This window comes from Mauremys reevesii, linkage group 6 (assembly GCF_016161935.1).
Source record: "Mauremys reevesii isolate NIE-2019 linkage group 6, ASM1616193v1, whole genome shotgun sequence".
NCBI lineage: Eukaryota > Metazoa > Chordata > Testudines > Geoemydidae > Mauremys > Mauremys reevesii.
Genome location: NC_052628.1, coordinates 21,254,699 through 21,271,820, shown reverse-complemented (window position 1 = coordinate 21,271,820; position 17,122 = coordinate 21,254,699). Strand labels below are relative to the sequence as shown.

Genomic DNA, 17,122 nt, shown 5'->3' with positions numbered 1-17,122 from the left:
TTAAGCAAAACTATGTTAAGTGAATCCAATTTCCCCATAAGAATTAATGTAAATTGTGGGGGAGGGGTTAGGTTCTAGGGAAATTTTTTTCGCCAGGCAAAAGACATTACACACACACACACACACACACACACACACACACACACACACACACACACACACAGTATATATTTTAAACAAACAATTTAATATTGTACACAGCTATGATGATTGTGTAGGTTGGTTGAGTTGGTGGAGTCAGAGGTGGGATATTTCCCAGGGAATGCCTTGTTGCTAAATGATGAACTAGCACTCGGCTGAGCTCTCAAGGGTTAACACATTGTTAATGTAGCCTCACACTCTACAAGGCAGCAGGAATGGAGGAAGAAGACAATAGAGGCATGGCAGTGGCTGCAAACATTCCCTGCAGAAACTGAACCCAGGCAGATGAACCCACACTGTCTGCTGGAGCGCACCACTCCCTCTGCTTTCCAAAGTGCTGGGGATGGGAGGGTGTGTGTGTGTGTTTGTAGGGGGAGGGGGAGCATCTCTACACATACCTTTGGAGCGATCGATCCAGCGGGGTTGATTATCACGTCTAGTGAAGACGTGATAAATCGACTGCTGAGCACTCTCCTGTCATCTCCAGTACTCCACCGGAGCGAGAAGCGTAGGTGGAGTCAACGGGGGAGTGGCAGCAGTCAACCTACCGCAGTGAAGACACCATGGTAAGTAGATCTAAGTACATCAACTTCAGCTACGCTATTTTCATAGCTTAAGTTGTGTAACTTAGACCAACTTAGCTCGCCCCCCACTCAGTGTAGACCAGGCCTCTGTGTGAGAGAAAGAGAGACATGCATTGCCCCTCTAAGTAGGCCAACCCCACTCTTAAGTACACTGCCTTCTTAAGTAGATCAACAAGTTGAGACAGCAGCTGCTGCCAGCAAGCTCCCTCTGTCCTGAGCTCTGTCCTGTCCCATCTGTGGAGATGGGGTACAGGAGTGTGGGGAGAGGGACACCCTGACATCAGCACCCCTCTTCCCCCACTCCCACCCCCTGCACAGCAAGCAGGAGGCTCCCAGGAGCAGCTCCACGGCGGAGGGCAGGAGCAGCACATGGCAGTGGGGTGCAGGACACCTGAATGGCCAGGCAATTGATAGCCTGTTGGGTGGCTGTGGCACAGGAACTTATGGGGGCTGCCGGCCCACCCTGGTTCCAGGCCCACCCCAAGCTAGATCCAATGGGCCGCTCTTCCTGCAAGCGGTGGACAAAGCAGGCAGCTGCCAAACAACGTTATAAGGGAGCATTGCGGAGCTTTAAACAAGCATGTTCTCTAATTGATCAGCGACATAACAATGGGATGAGGTTAAGTGAGGAGTTACTATATAGCAGTCAATGAAGTCACTTCAAAAAATGTTCATTCTATTCCTCATGGTGTCACATTCCATAACTTTGGAAAATTTCCTGGGCAGGCGAACTGTAAAAATTCTCTAACTGCTGTTGCTGCTTGGCAGAGATTGGATGCTTTCTGGGATTAGGGGCTCAGTGTTTTTAATTTACAGTGAAATGCTGATCATGAGTGTATCGAGCCCTTAGTGCCCATTGGCCTGGGGACTGAGATTCCACCGATTTTTGTCTCTTGGTTTAATAATACAAAATGCTTACAATGAGGATTAACTACACTAATTCTAGTATCAATTCATTCTGTGGAAAGGAACGAATATCCTTTTTATCATGTTCTGTTAGCTATAGCTACAAATCTTAGCGTTTGACTAATCTCAATCTACTTCAGATCTGCCATTGATTACAGTAGTAGAGTTACACAGAAATTTAGGATTGAATATGGCCTTTCTGTATCAGCTAAACATTCAGTTCCCGATTTCTGCTTTCACTTAAACCAGTGTAACTCCACTGCCATGACAGTATAAGTGAGATAGGAGTTACTTGTCTGTCTCATTTAAGATATGCAGTAAGAAGAACGATGAAGGGTGGTGATAGGGTGCAGAATGGTATTACTGCCTGTTAGGTAGAATAAATAAGATTAACGACTATGTTTAATTCACACACAGTTGTGCATCTAAGTTGACAATTTTGGCCCGATAAGTGTTTTCATTGAGCTTCATAACAAACATCTTTTAAAGAGAAGCTGGAATAGTTCACACCTCTCTGCTGTTTCATTCTGTCAAAGACAAAGACCTCTTCTACACTAGAAAGTTGTACTACTTCCTCTTTACATGTATAGTTAGATGGCTATGGATAAAATGGTACAAACCTCCCTAGTGTGGATGTAGTTATTGGTCTAAATGTGCTTTATACCAATATAGCTATTCCTGTATGGGAAGGGGGATAGCTACCAGTAGGAGGCTTTTATATATATATATATATATATATATATATATATATATATATATATATATATATAAAATATACTGGTATAGCAGTGTCCAATCTTGTACTGGGACTGGTATGACTATTGGTTTAAAAAAAATCCAACCCCTAACAGATATATTAGTACCACTTCGAGAATAGACTGCTCCAAAGTTTACATTGGTTTGCAACAGGGCTGTCAAGTGATTAAAAAAATGTTAAACAATAATATAATACCATTTATTTAAATATTTTTGATGTTTTCTACATTTTCAAATGTATTTCAGTTATAACAGAGAATAAAAAGTGTACAGAGCTCACTTTATATTTTTTATTACAAATATTTGCACTGTCATAAAGGAAATAGTATTCATCTAATACAAGTACTGTAGTGCAATCTCCTTATCATGAAAGTTGAACTTACAAATGTAGAATTATGTACAAAGAAATGCATTCAAAAATAAAACATTATAAAACTTTAGCGCTTACAAGTCCAATCAGTCCTATTTCTTGTCTCTGCCAATCGTTCAGACAAACAAATTTGTTTACATTGGCAGGAGATAATGCTGCCCGCTTCTTGTTCAGTGTCACCTGAAAGTGAGAACAGGTGTTCTCATGGCACTGTTGTAGACAGAGTCACAAGATATTTCTGTGCCAGATGCACTAAAGATTCATATGTTCCTTCATGCTTCAACCACCATTCCAGAGCACATGCTTCTATGCTGATGACAGGTTCTACTCGATAACAATCCAAAGCAGTTCAGACCGACACATGTTCATTTTCATCATCTGAGTCAGATGCCACCTGCAGAAGGTTGATTTTCTTTTTTGGTGGTTTGTGTTCTGTAGTTTCCACATTGGAGTGTTGCTCTTTTAAGACTTCTGAAAGCATGCTCCACACATCATCCCTCTCAGATTTTGGAAGGCAAAAATGTTAGAGCTAATACTACTTAATCTTCCAGTGCATCAAAGCTTTTAAGGATGGATGGAAACTATATATACCACAACTACATATACCAAACCACAAGATTGTAAACCACTTTAGATAGTAGGTGATCAGGTTGTTTCCTCATTTGAAAGAATCTTATTACCACTTCCTGAAAATGCTTCCCTTTGACAATTAGCATAATTCTTCTTATCCAGAGCTTTCTTAAACCACGCCTATGGCTTGCTGTCTCTCTGCTAGATGTTTGGTAAGGTAAGGCACCACCTGGGTCTTAAAGGACTTGAGACAATTGTCGTCCAACATGTTGATGATTGTTAGCTTGCTTTGTGTAAACATGAAACAAAGACTGGTAATTTTGCACCCTGTTCAACTCCACAGCCAAGGACCTTGAAGAGGAAAGGCAGTATCCTGTTACCTCTCTCTAGGATGTGACTGGAATGATAAGAAACAGTGATTCTCCATCTATTCTAACTCCTGCTGGCCTTAACAACTGGCCAGTCATAGTTGGTAATATTGAAGACTATTGAAAGATCTAGCAGTGTTAGCAAGGGCAGCTGTCCTGATTGGCTAGTGTCCATAACTTCAGGATGCCAATTCTCCATGCTCTTTCCCAAATAGTAGGGAGTGGTTGCATCCCACATTTGATGCCCTGACAGCCTAGAGAGAGTATGTTGCTCTTACTACAGTAGAGCATATTCAAGTGCTGGTGTTGAAAAACATCTAGGACTTTGAACAAGCTATAGCATAAGGAGTTTTGCGTTACAGCTATAGAAAAAGCCAAGAGATCCTTCTCCAGTGCTCTCGTGACCACATTGCAGAGCCAGCAGAGGACAAAATTGGGAAGGCCAAAGGAGAGCAAGGTTTCTGAGAAGGGTGAATGCTAACTTATGTCAAGTAGGTCCCAAAATATTTCTCTTCCCTTACCTTGAAAATATTAATTCCTTTAAAGTCTGAGAGTGAAGATTACAGAGGTTTAAAATGTTGCAATAGAATTGATGTTCTGTGTGCAGTGGAATGTAAGAACTTAACGGGTGACATGATTACAGTCTGTAAGTATCTCTGTGGGGAACAAATTTGATAACAGGCTCTTGAATGTAGCAGAGAGAAGTATAACCTGATCCAATGGCTGGAAGTTGAGAGAGAGAAACTGGAAATAAGGTAACTTTTTTTTAATGGTGAGAGTAATTGACCATGAGTACAATTTACTAATGGTCATGGTGGATTCTTCATCACTGACTATTTTGAAATCAAGAGTGGATGTTTATTCTTAAAGCTATGGTGTAGGAATTATTTGGGGGAAACTTCTTTGGCAGGTGTTTTACAGAAGGTCAGACTAATCATCACAATGGTCCCTTATGGCCTTGGACACTCTGAATCTGTTTGTTTTCTTGCTGCACCACTTAGTTTTTTGTTCCTGTTTCACACTCATCTCCACTCATTAAATGGAGTATCTGTGTCTGGATGTAGTGCTATGTTAGCTTGCTGTGGGTGAAGCCTACATCTGGATCAAATACACCTCCCATTTTAACACACAAGTAAGTCTTTAAGATTATAAGAGAAGGTTTCAGAAGTTTCACTCCTTGGTATTATACTGTACTTTGTTTTAGAATATATTTTCTGTTTACTCTGAGTTCTGTTTCCACTTGTAAGAGTGATGAGGAATCTAACTCTTCTAAAATTCAAGTGTAATTAAGTATTTAACTCTTCACCTGTTCCTCACCTCTTGGCAACAGAGAGCTACAGGGGGATTTCTTCACATCTGATGTATATTAGCTATGGTGTTTTCCAGTTCTGGTTAAGTATGAAGGTTTCTTTAAGACAAGATAGGCTGTTTGTTCGTGCCTGAATTTAGGTCTGTCAAGTGCTTAGACTAAAATTAGGGAGTAGGGATTGTGACACACTAGTATGGGAAGACAAGGGGGTAAAGTAAACTTCCATGTTTATGTTCCTTAAGTTTCCTTATCCTGCCAACTGCTTTGTATATACTGCCAGAATTAAAGTTAAGAATATGTCCCTTGAATCATTTTCACTATATGTTTGCTCCACTTCTGTGGAACCTAAACTTGGGCAAGCAGCATTAACTTCTCACTGACTTAACCCATGAAAAGGCCTGGTGATCACCCTTTATTGTTACAATCGCTTGAGCATAAGGGCTCTTAAGTTTTTGAGTTATGAGCATTAATTACCCCTAAACATTTTTATGGTCCGTCCAGTCCTGCAAAGGTCATGCCTCTCCAGACCCCAGGGGGCTTATGGAGGGGTCCTCAGGAAGTCACCCTTCTATCAGTCTTCCTCATTTCTTGTGCTGAGACCCCTTTATGGGCCTGGAACGGGGGTGAGGATATTGCTCTGTGTGCCAACCCCTGCTTCCCTCTCTTTGGTCTCATCTGACTATGGTGATTAAATTGCCAAAATGCCCTCTCTCAACCTCGGTTTGCATAGCTGTCCTTTGCCTCTGCTTTGCTGCTTGCTCTATGCAGGGCTTTGGGGGCATTGTTAGCAGAAATTGCTGACAAGGTGATGTGTGAGGGATATGGGTGTTAGAGGCACCTAGGAAGCAGAATTTGGAGGGAGCTAGAATAGGGCTTTGTTGAACCAAAGACCTCTGCTGGTTTGGTGTTTCCTCCCTGTATCAGATACCAATGAATCGGGGTAACTTTCTAACAGGCTTCAGAAGTGGCTTGTTGCCTTTATACGTGGAAACTAAGGGAAGATGGTACTTCACAGTATTTAGCAAAAAGGCAGTTGGGGAGCAATGCTGTAGGACACCATGGTGGGTGTTGAAGAAGGAGACTAGAGAACCTTACATTTCCCATTCCTCACTCCTCCCCATGCAGCATGCACTTCTGTTCTCCACAGCCCAGCTGCGGAAGCAATGTTTTATGTTTCTGAAAGCCAGTCTTGTCAGGTGCTTGAGCGGTGATGGTCAGCATGCGTATAATCTGGAGAGAAATAGCTGGGCAGAAATTTTCAGCTGTAGAAAAATGTTAGGAACGAATACAATCAGAGAGAGTCTCTTACTTCCGTCCTCATGCCCATCTGCTAAATGGCATTGTGCCCGTTCATGCATTTTGACTGGTTTATTACAGCACAGGCTCCAGGGACTTAGACAAGCAGCCTGCATAAAACTAAATGACTTTGTGTGTCCCACAGGAAGCTCCTCCTCCACACTGAACTGGCTAGTGTTACATGTCTCTTCTATATTTTGACGTTTACTTTTATTGCTTTAGGGATCAGTATGGCTCTTTCTTGTTCTCTTGCAAATCCAAGGTGTCTTTCTCTCCAGGCATCCCTTCCCCAATTTAATATATTGTTACCGCTTAATGTCTGAGCTGCAGCTGCATCACTACTACAAAACAGCATGACATTAACGGCAAAAAGACACTAAGTTTTGAAGCACCTCTGTTCTGCTATAGGGGTAATCAAAGGCTATATAACAGAAACCCTCCTCCCTGGCTAGGCTAGGAACATTATTCCTGTAGACCTCCCATCCTTTTTCTTGTCTAGTGAAGGCTCAAATCAAGAACTGGAAGTTGAAGCTAAACATATTCAGACTTGAAATAAAGTGAAAAATTCTTACAGGGTAATTGATCATTAGAACAGCTTACTTAGGGATGTAGTGGATTGAAATCAAAACTGGATATCTTTCTAAAAGATATGCTCTAGCTCAATGAAATTATGGGCTTGATGCAGGGAATACTGGATGAAATTCTGTGGCCTGTGTTATGCAGGAGGTCAGACTAGATGATCATAATGGTCACTTCTGGCCTTAAAAATCTATGAATCTTCTACCTGGCTGCAAGTGTGGTCACCAGCTAAGCCATGGCTAAACAGAGTAAAAAAGGCAGAGACCAAAAGACATCCTTTAAAAATTGGAAGTCAAATCTTACTGAGGAAAATAGAAGGGAGCATAAACTCTGGCAAGTCAAGTGTAAAAGTACACCGCAACCTCGATATACCACCACCCAATATAACACAAATTTGGATATAACGCGGTAAAGCAGTGCTCGGGGGGAGGGGGCGGGGCTGGGCACTCTGGTGGATCAAAGCAAGTTCAATATAACATGGTTTCACCTATAACGCGGTAAGATTTTTTGGCTCCTAAGGACAGCGTCAGATCGAGGTACAGGTGTATAATTAGGCAGGCCAAAAAAAGAATTTGAAGAGCAACTAGCAAAAGACACAAAACTAACAGGAAAAAAATTAAGTACGTTAGGCGCAGGAAGCCTGCCAAACAATCATTGGAACCCCTGGATGATTGAGGTGCTAAAGGAGCACTCAAGTAAGACAAGGCCATTGTGGAAAAGCTAAATTAATTCTTTGCATCGGTCTTCACTGCAGAGGATGTGGGGAGATTCCCACACCTGAGCCATTCTTTTTAGGGGACAAATCTGCGGAACTGTCCCAGATTGAGGTGTCAAAAGAGAAGGTATTGGAGCACATTGATATATCAAGTATGAGTGGTACATCCACTCCTGTACCAGATGACTGAGGGATAGCTAATGTGATGCCATTTTTAAAAAAAGGCTCCAGAGGCGATCCTGGCAATTACAGGCCAGTAAGCGTAACTTCAGTACCAGGCAAATTGGTTGAAACTATAGTAAAGAACAGAATTATCAGACGCACAGATGAACACAATTTGTTGAGGAAGAGTCAACACAGCTTTTGTAAAGGAAAATCATGTCTCACCCATTGATTAGAATTCCTTAAAGCAGTCGACAAATGTGTGGACAAGGATGATCCAATGAACATAGTGTACTTGGACTTTCAGAAAGCCTTTGGCAAGGTCCCTCCTTCAAAGGCTCTGAAATCATGGGATAAGAGGGAAGGTCCTCTCATGGATCAGTAACTGGTTAAAAGGAAAGAATAGGAATAAATGGTCAATTTTCAGAATGGAGAGGGGTAAATGGTGGTGTCCCCCAAGGATCTAGTATGGGTGCCAGTGTTGTCAATATATTCATAAGTAGTCTTGGTAAATGGTGATATGGCAAAATTTGGAGAAGATAGAAAATTACTCAAGATAATTAAGTCCAAAACTGACTGACTGTGAAGAGTTACAAAGTTTCTCATGAAACTGGGTGACTGAGCAAGAAAATGGATTTATCAACATTAAATTTCATCTGCCAAAGTAATGCACATTGAAAAACATCCCAACTATACATTAAAAAATGATGAGGTCTAAATTAGCTGTTGCCACTCAAGAAAGATCTTGGAGTCATTGTAGCTAGCGCTGAAAATATCTGCTCAGTGTGCAGCAGAAGGCCAAAAAGTTTAGGAATCATCAGGAAAGGGATAGATAATAAGACAGTAGATACAACTCCACCCTGATATAACGCTGTCCTCGGGAGCCAAAAAATCTTACCACGTTATAGGTGAAAACGTGTTATATCGAACTTTGCTTTGATCCTCTGGAGAGCGCAGTCCTGCCCCTCCGGAGCACTGCTTTACCGCATTATATCCGAATTCATGTTATATCGGGTCGTGTTATATCGCAGTAGAGGTGTATAATACCACTATATAAATCCATGCTATGCCCACATCTTGAATGCTGCATGCAATTCTGGTCACCCTATCTCAAAAAAGATACGTTAGAAATGGGAAGGGGCAACAAAAATGTTTTAAGGGTATGGAATAGCTTCTCTATATGGGGAGATTAAAAAGACTGGAACTGGTCAGCTTTGAAAAGAAATGATTGAGGGGGGGAATATGACCGAGGTCTGTAAAACCGTGAATGGTGTGGAGAAAGTGAATAAGGAAGTATTATTTAATCCTACACATAACACAAGAACCAGGGGTCACCCAATGAAATCAATAGGCAGCAGGTTTAAAATAAACAAAAGGAAACCTTTCTTCACACAGTGCACAGTCAACCTGTGGAACTCATTGCCAGGGGATATTGTGAAGGCCAAAAGTATAACTGGGTTCAGAAAAGAATTAGATAAGTTCATGGAAGGTAGGTGCATCAATAGCTATTAGCTGAGATGGTCAGGGTTGCAATCCCATGCTCTGGATGTCCCTAAACCTCTGACTGCCAGAGGCTGGGGCTGGACAACAGGGGATAGAATCATAGAATACTAGGGTTGGAAGAGACCTCAGGAGGTCATCTAGTCCAACCCCCTGCTCAAAGCAGGACCAATCCCCAGGCAGATTTTTGCCCCAGATCCCTAAATGGCCCCCTCAAGGATTAAACTCTCAACCCTGGGTTTAGCAGGCTAATGCGCAAACCACTGAGCTATACCTCCCCCACCACCCCAAAGTCTTTTCCCTGACTGGAAAACAAACCGAGGCCGTGGCAGTGAAAGTGCCAAATCCTAACCACTAGACCACCAGAGATAGATCACTTGATAATTACTTTGTTCTGATCATTCCTTCTGAAGCTTCTGGCATTGGCCACTGTCGGAAGATAGGATACTGGGCTGGCTGGACCATTGGTCTGACCCAGTATAGTCATACTTCTGTTCTGAACACAGAACTAGAAGACTGTCCCTGCCCTGAAGAGCTGACAGTCTCAAAATGCTTTATTGTACTGACTAGTAAGAAGTGTCTATGGATGCATGGTGGTCCATCAATCCAACTGCTGGCCTGTTGGATTTAGCTGGGATGCAGGAACTCTAATTTCTAATCCTGCCTCTGCCACTAACTCACTGAATGGCCTGGGGAAAGCCACTTAAAACTATGTTGGTGACATTGAGAGTTACTTTGTATCCTGCCCATCCCTTATCTTTCCCCACCTATAAAGTGTGGATGGTAACTATGCAATGTGATGAGGACTGTGAATGTGGACCATACAGAGCTATGAGATGGCTAAATGCTGTAAGTGTTACATTTTTGTTAGATGCCTCTTGAGAGGATATGTTATGTTCAACAGCAGCTCCTTTAGGCCATTGAGGAGTGATACTACCGAGCGCAGAAGGACAGTGACCAAAAAGAGGTGTGAAACAGAAAAAATGGGAGGAAGTCTGTATCTTTAGGGTTTTAAATATAGATGTGGCAGCGAAGTCACTGGTGGGAAGGAAACATCCATCACATGGCTCATAGTCTCAAGTGGTCTTCATACATAATTGGATTGCTATCACTATGCACCAGAGCCAGCAAATGCTTCTTCCCTAAGAGGAAGATGGGCTGCGGAGTGTTGCCAGCCTGCTTCTGAGAGGTCATCTCCTGTCTTGACCCTCATGATACACTCTTATGTACATTAATAAACAGAGGACAGGTCTTACTTGATCCTAACAAAGAGAAAGGGAGTGCTTTCTAGGGCTGCTGTTCCAGAAGCTGCGTGGTGAGATTTTTCTTGTACCAATACATCTGAATTTGCTCTGTCACAGTAAGCTACTCCAAGCAAAACTAGAGAACTCCAGGTTCTTAGCTTCAGAGTACGTCAGCTAACTGCATGAAGAATAAAATGCCCTATTCAGGTTAAGATGCACCAGTCATCGTGGTATTTGAGTACCTGCAGAGCTGCCAGACCAGAGAAAACTTGTGCAAGGGATTCTGAACACCAACTCCGTTGCAGCAATCTGGGCACTTTGCAGGGGTGGGACAAAGATCTTCTAGCCAGATGTTCTGCAAAGTGTACAGAACCATAAGCCTATGAACCCACTTATGCAGGACCTAGTAAAAGTGATATTTCTGCTGTGCCCTGCTGAAACATGCCACCTGCTGTAGATTGGGGATGAAGACCATTCCTCAGCTCCATGTGCATTTGTCTGGACTGTGCACTCTGCCAGGATTTTACCCTTTAACAGCAGCCATGATCCATTTTGGAAGCAACTTCCCTTCTGTGATGGGCATTGTGATACCTATCTATAGAATCTGTAAAGGTGCTATATAAATGTAAGACATTAATTACTATTTTTGCTTATTGCTACTCTCTTCTGTGTAATGTGGGCTCATAGTAATTTAGAGATTTGCAACTGTATCAGTGCAAATTCTTAAGTCCGTTGTCAAAGCAAAAGTGATGTTTCCTATCTTGCTTGTATCTGTACCCTGGCCAATGAACAGAGCAGGTTGGTTCTCCCGCCCCCGTTTGCAAACTGTGTGACTAGATAATGAGTTTTATTCATTATTTGGCAAACAGTTTGTGCATCAGTTTCACATCAGTTTCAGTCTGTGGCGTCCTCCTGAGCTGCAACTGGTCCAAATTTTCTATTCAAACTGTGATTGGTCACTTAATTTGCATGTTCTTGTTTCTTGGTCCCTGATTGGATGACTGAAACTTTGGAAAGTACTTGGGAGCCAGTTTTGCGAGGGGCTGAATAAGCCAGCCAAGTAGAAGGCAATTCCTACTCCCAAAAAATTCAGTTATGCAGGACGTTAAAGGGGAGCATAATGTTTACAAAATGATTTCAGGCTTTAAAAAGCAAGTTTTGTAAATCTTTTCAGTAGATCAAATGTATTTTGTTTGATTTTAAATTCTCCTAAGTAATATTTATCTGTTTTCAAAAGGAAAGTTAAAGTCTGTTGATTAATCACAGATAATCCAGGATAACTGGACATCCTGCACTTTTTTTTTTAGTAGCAGGGAGTGCTTTAATTAGAAAGGCACTAATGTAGATTAGGGCATTAACTGAACTGAACTCCTCCCATATCACCAATGAAATGACGACTGCATTGGGAGAGCCATTTTGATAATCAGAGCTCAAAACTATTTCATTAAACAGTACCCAATAATCCTCGGTGTGATTGTTAAAATACCCCCACAGTGTGCAAGACATTTGAGACACACAAATAATTTCCTGTCCCCAAAGAGTTTGCAATCTTAAGTGCCAGCTCCTGAAAACCCTTATGTGAGTATACCCAACTCACACAACTAATTCCACTGACGTCAATGGGCTCATTCATGTGAGTAAGGGTGTGCAAGGCCAGCCCTAAGAAGACAATTTTCAGACAAAGGATAGCAATGCTGTAATCTAGCTGAACAAAATGCATTTCTTCTTACCTGGCTAAGAACCTTCAGCACTAAATATTCCATCCAGTGCCAATCAAAGTGATGGTATATATATAGAGACAGTATAGTGCCATAAGCAAATCAGAATGGTGGAGAAAAATGGGAAGAAATCGTTTTTTGTTTTTTTTAAAAAGGGAAGAAATTATGATCACACTAAGGATTCGTTCATCTGTCACAGAAACCAACCATTTAAAAGGCTTGAAAAAGCAGATGAAGAAAACCCCTATCGTATTGTACTTTCTGTCCCATGGGATAAAAATATTAATGGATAAAAGGATTGTTTTTGCTTAATGAAGAATCCTAGTTTTCAAATCTCATTGGACTGTGTACATCCAACAGGATTTGCTGCTCAGTAGCCTGAATTTTACAATTCTGCTGTGATCATGGAATCAACCAAGTCTTATTTTAATTCAGATACTGTGTGTTCTGATGAAGGCTCTTTGGTCTCCATGTAATTGAGAGTTTCAAGACTAAAGAAATCAAAATGCTATTGTGAACTATGTGAATTTTTCTGTATTTATAATTAGCTTAAGGTATTAATATTAAAAGTAGGGAGCTGCATCTAATGACTTTTTGGAGTAATCTGAACCATCTGCCTCTCGATACTAAGGAGTTCACCACTTTAATCCAGATTATGGCTGACGAACTGTTTTTGGCATCCACTTCTCACTAGCATTGTGCCCTTGAAGAGCTGCTGAGGCTGTAGAAATTCCCTTGCTGACAAACATATTGTTGTCTTTCGGGAGCCTTTTTTGGTTTGGTTTTGTTTTTAAATTTTCTTGGGAAGAAAATGGCTTTCTTAATGAAAAGCATGTTGAGCAACCAGGTAAAGAACTTAGGACTTGGTGGTGGAGGTGAGGAAAGCAAAGAAGAAAGTGGTCCTTCCGACCCAGCTGCAGCAGCAGGAATGACTAGAGAGGAATATGAGGAATATCAAAAGCAAATTGTTGAGGAGAAGTGAGTACACATTCCCTTATTATCAATGTGTGACTAATTCATGAGAATAACCTCAGAAAAAGTCAGTACATTGTCTCCTTACCCCACATTCCTATTTTTAAGCATAGGGAACATTGCCTTGCTGAATAGCCTCTCCAAAATGAAAACTCATCTAGCTGCAAATTGTAAGATGTTTTGTATCGTGGTTTCATCCTTCACCCTCATTTCCAATCCTCCCCACCTCCCCACACACTCACCTACACATCTTGTGCTGGTGTTGCTTTCTGCTTCCATATGGGCAAGAGAATTTATTTCACGTTTATTTATTTCTGTAGGTTTAATGGTGTAAATGCTGGTTGCAATCTAAGAATGCAGTGGTTAATGCTGAAAATCACATGATCTACCCTCTTAAAACACTAAATCTGATATGCTTAAAATATTTAATCTCCCCCATTTATCATTGCAAAAATTGAGGACAGGGTAAGAACGAAGAATGTAAAGCTGGTAATGCTTATTTGAAGGATGCTTGACTAATTTCAAAACTATAAGTTTAAACCATTTTTTCAGTTGTCCAAACTCTATTAAATGAAGCAGGGAGGTTTTACTCTCTGTTTACAGCTCAGGGATTTTATTTGGCTGATTGCAATCCGTAACCACATTCTGACAAGTAAAATGCGGAGGCACTGTTTACATAGCAGATATAAAGTAAAATAATGGGTTTCAAGCAGGTAGGAGTTTAAACCCCACATAATTATAAAGAAAGACAATTGAATTCTAAATCTCCACTGCATCTAGTTCACTAATGATCAATTACATAATGGTTGTCTAAATCCTACGTTTAAGATGATTATAGGTGAAAGGTTAATGACTTATAGAATTTAAGAGGTATCCAGGTCTGTATTTAGCAGCAGCAACTTCAGTCATAAAATTCTGAATAAATGTAACCTGTTTGTAAACACACTTCACAACGTTACTTTCTTTTGTGGTACATTACAGAGGAGGAGGAGATTATTTTTTCTTTTCAATCAGCCTGCAAAAAGATGCTGTGCTGGAATAGATAAGCAAAGCAAGAAATCTGGAGAGGAGAAAAGATTCGGAAGAGAAGAGCATGTTATTTCAATCATGTTTTGAAGTCTGCTGTGTTTGTTAAATATGAAGCTGTGCTATAAGTCAATAACTGAATAGTCCTTCCAGCACAGGCAGGAATATAGGGGAACTGTAATGAAATGGTTGTGTTTTTTCTCAGAAAACTGAATGATGGAACTGGGCACTGCACTGGTTCTGTAATTGAATGTCAGTTCATCCTGGAAACATGATCACAGATGCAACATCTGGTTTTAGTGACCTCCTAATTTTACTCAGTTTTACAGCTGCACAGTCTGAGGATCAAAGAGGTTGAGTGACTTGCCCAAGGTCACCCAGTGAGTCAGAGGCTCAGACTGGATTAGAATCCCTGATGTGACCCCCTTCTCTCCATTATTTTTGTTTAACCTCTAACCAACACTGCTTAGGTTAAAAATGTAAAAATGCATCAATCACCATTCATCAGGAAGGCATGTAAACGAGCAAATGAGAGACTTGTTAAAAGCGAAGGGGTCCTCTAATGAGTCACATAGTCCATTCTTCTGCATCATAAGAAGGTTGATTTTACTATTCATGATAGATGGGCATCAATTCTAGCCTTGATTTTCTAGAACTTCATCTCTGAAGTCACACTTTGACCCCATCTTCTTTATAAAGATTTGAAGATAGTCATTTGCCACTTATTTATTGCTATCTACAAGTATGTGATGGATGTAAACATGCAGAAAGAGAATCTCTTATTATTGTACACAGGCAGGCTACTAGCGTATTGGGATGACATTAGGTGAGAAAATGTATGCTGAATATCAGAAAAAGTTCCTGAGTCAGATCTATTTGACTGTGGAATAGCTTTTCAAGTGGATGCTTAAAACTAGCGTACATGAAACTCTAGAATATGTTCTACAGAAAATAATGTTGCACCAGCAAGAGGGTGAACTACATGACCTAATATATATGTCACAGTTGTTATGAATCTACAACAGCCCATTAATCTCTAGTGGACAGGAATAGGAAACTGCATGGCAGGCAATTGCACATTATGTATGCAGGTTTTTAACTTTAAAGGAAGTTTTTCTGCTAAATCCACATATATTCTTTTGAAGCTTATGGTTAAGATTTGATCAAACTATTTTTGGCATATGTACAAAAAACAAACATTTTATGAAAAAAAATTCATGAAAATTAAGAAGTTTGGAGAATGTTGGAGGGTGGAGGGGGATATTACTCAACCAGCTGTAGTACTATCAACTTTACAGCTGAAAATATAAACAATCTAACCAGAAATTACAGTGAATTTTTTTGAAATCAAAGTCAAATTTTACCTTGATTCAGTAAAATGGCCATTCATAAATTTGTCAGTGACGAATGTCTGTTTACCCCTTATTTGGCTTCAGTCTTGGAAGGTATTTGATAGAAATGACCAAATCCTGGAGTTTTAATTAAGGACTGTTGCATTTGGCCCAAAGGTAGCATCCCTATAAAATATTGCTTGGAAGGAATAGTCATGTGAGGGGTAAACAGATCTATGACCACTTTTTTTTTTTTTGCGCTCCCATTAAATTTGTGGTGATATAGCTGCCTCCCTTCAACAGGCACATTATTACTGAATGGAGGATACGATTCTCCTCGCAGATTATCAGGGAAAGATTTGAACATTCAGATTCTGTTGTACAGAGCTCTCCATTGACCTCAGGGATAAATCAATGCAAGATCCAGCCAAGTAGAGAGAACAAAACTGGAGGAGAGACCAAAACATCACTTATGTCATTAGACTTGTCCTTCATTTCTTACAGAGATTAATAACCTACTCGACTAAGCACAGGCCTGGTAATCAGGGACTCCTGACTTCTAGTGCAACCTCTAACCATGACTCCATTTGTGGTTTTGGACCATAACTTAACTTTGTGTCTCAAGTTTCCCTGTAAAATGGGCATAATACTAGCCTACCTCCCATAGGTGCCGTGAAGCTGATTAGTAAATGTCTGGAAAGAGCTCTACATATGTTCCATGTTTTTTGTTTAGTCTGATACAGACTATGCTGAGTTAAAGCATAAAATTGGATGAGAATGACTTCAGCCTGTAGTTTTCTGTAGCTGAGTAATTAGTTCCGTGACAATGACAAGCTGTCACATGATAGGTTTCTGGTTACACACCTATTATTTTGATTTTCAGGATGGAGAGAGATGCAGCATTTGCACAAAAAAAGGCAGAAAGAGCCTGTCTGAGGGTTCATCTGAGAGAAAAGTACAGGCTTCCTAAGGTAAGATGAAGTCACAATCATGACCTAGTTCACAGGCCAATTTTAAAACAGTTGCAGTCAGACCTGCTGTCTGGCTGGGGAGATTTCCATACCCATGTCATCTTCCAACAAATGTGCACACTGAGACTATCAAGTCTCTTGGCCAAAGAGATTCCTATGCTATGCTACACTACACTACACGTCACATAACACAAACATGGAGGAAGGCTGGCTCTAGGTTCTCAAAAGCAGCTAGTGATTTTCAGTGCCTCCATTTTAGGTGCCCAACCTGAGATGCTTTAAAGCAGGGGTTCTCAAACTGTGGGTCGGGACCCCTTAGGGGGTCACGAGGTTATTACGTGGGGGGTCGTGAGCTGTCAGCCTCCACCCCAAACCCCGCTTTGTCTCCAGCTTTTATAATGGTGTTAAATATATTAAAAAGTGTTTTTAATGTATAAGGGGGAGTCGCACTCAGAGGCTTGCTGTGTGAAAGGGGTCACCAGTACAAAAGTCTGAGAACCCCTGCTTTAAAGGGACTTGATGAAGATTTATCTGAGCACCCTTTAAAAATCAAGTTTGGCACTCAAAATTGCTAGTCACCCTTGAAAACCCTGTCTCGTTAAGG

At 40.9% G+C, this 17,122-nt stretch overlaps 2 protein-coding genes across 3 annotated transcripts in view; both read left to right on the top strand.

The window, feature by feature from the left end:
* The window catches only part of LMAN1 (lectin, mannose binding 1), a 50,870-nt gene extending 34,362 nt beyond the window's left edge, over positions 1 to 16,508 (top strand). The window contains exon 14 of one of the 2 annotated variants that reach the window (XM_039544527.1): positions 16,431 to 16,508. The gene's annotated coding sequence lies outside the window, so the exon portion shown is untranslated. Of the gene's footprint in view, positions 1 to 4,057; positions 4,077 to 16,430 lie in introns of those variants that run through there. The other variant, XM_039544529.1, reaches the window with a different exon arrangement.
* The window catches only part of CPLX4 (complexin 4), a 43,813-nt gene that overhangs the window by 1,585 nt on the left and 25,106 nt on the right, over positions 1 to 17,122 (top strand). Inside the window, exons 2-4 of the mRNA XM_039544530.1 lie at positions 4,058 to 4,186; positions 12,913 to 13,196; positions 16,431 to 16,518. Coding sequence (XP_039400464.1) covers positions 13,030 to 13,196; positions 16,431 to 16,518 — 255 coding nt within the window. The 5' untranslated portion in view covers positions 4,058 to 4,186; positions 12,913 to 13,029. The remainder of the gene's footprint in view (positions 1 to 4,057; positions 4,187 to 12,912; positions 13,197 to 16,430; positions 16,519 to 17,122) is intronic.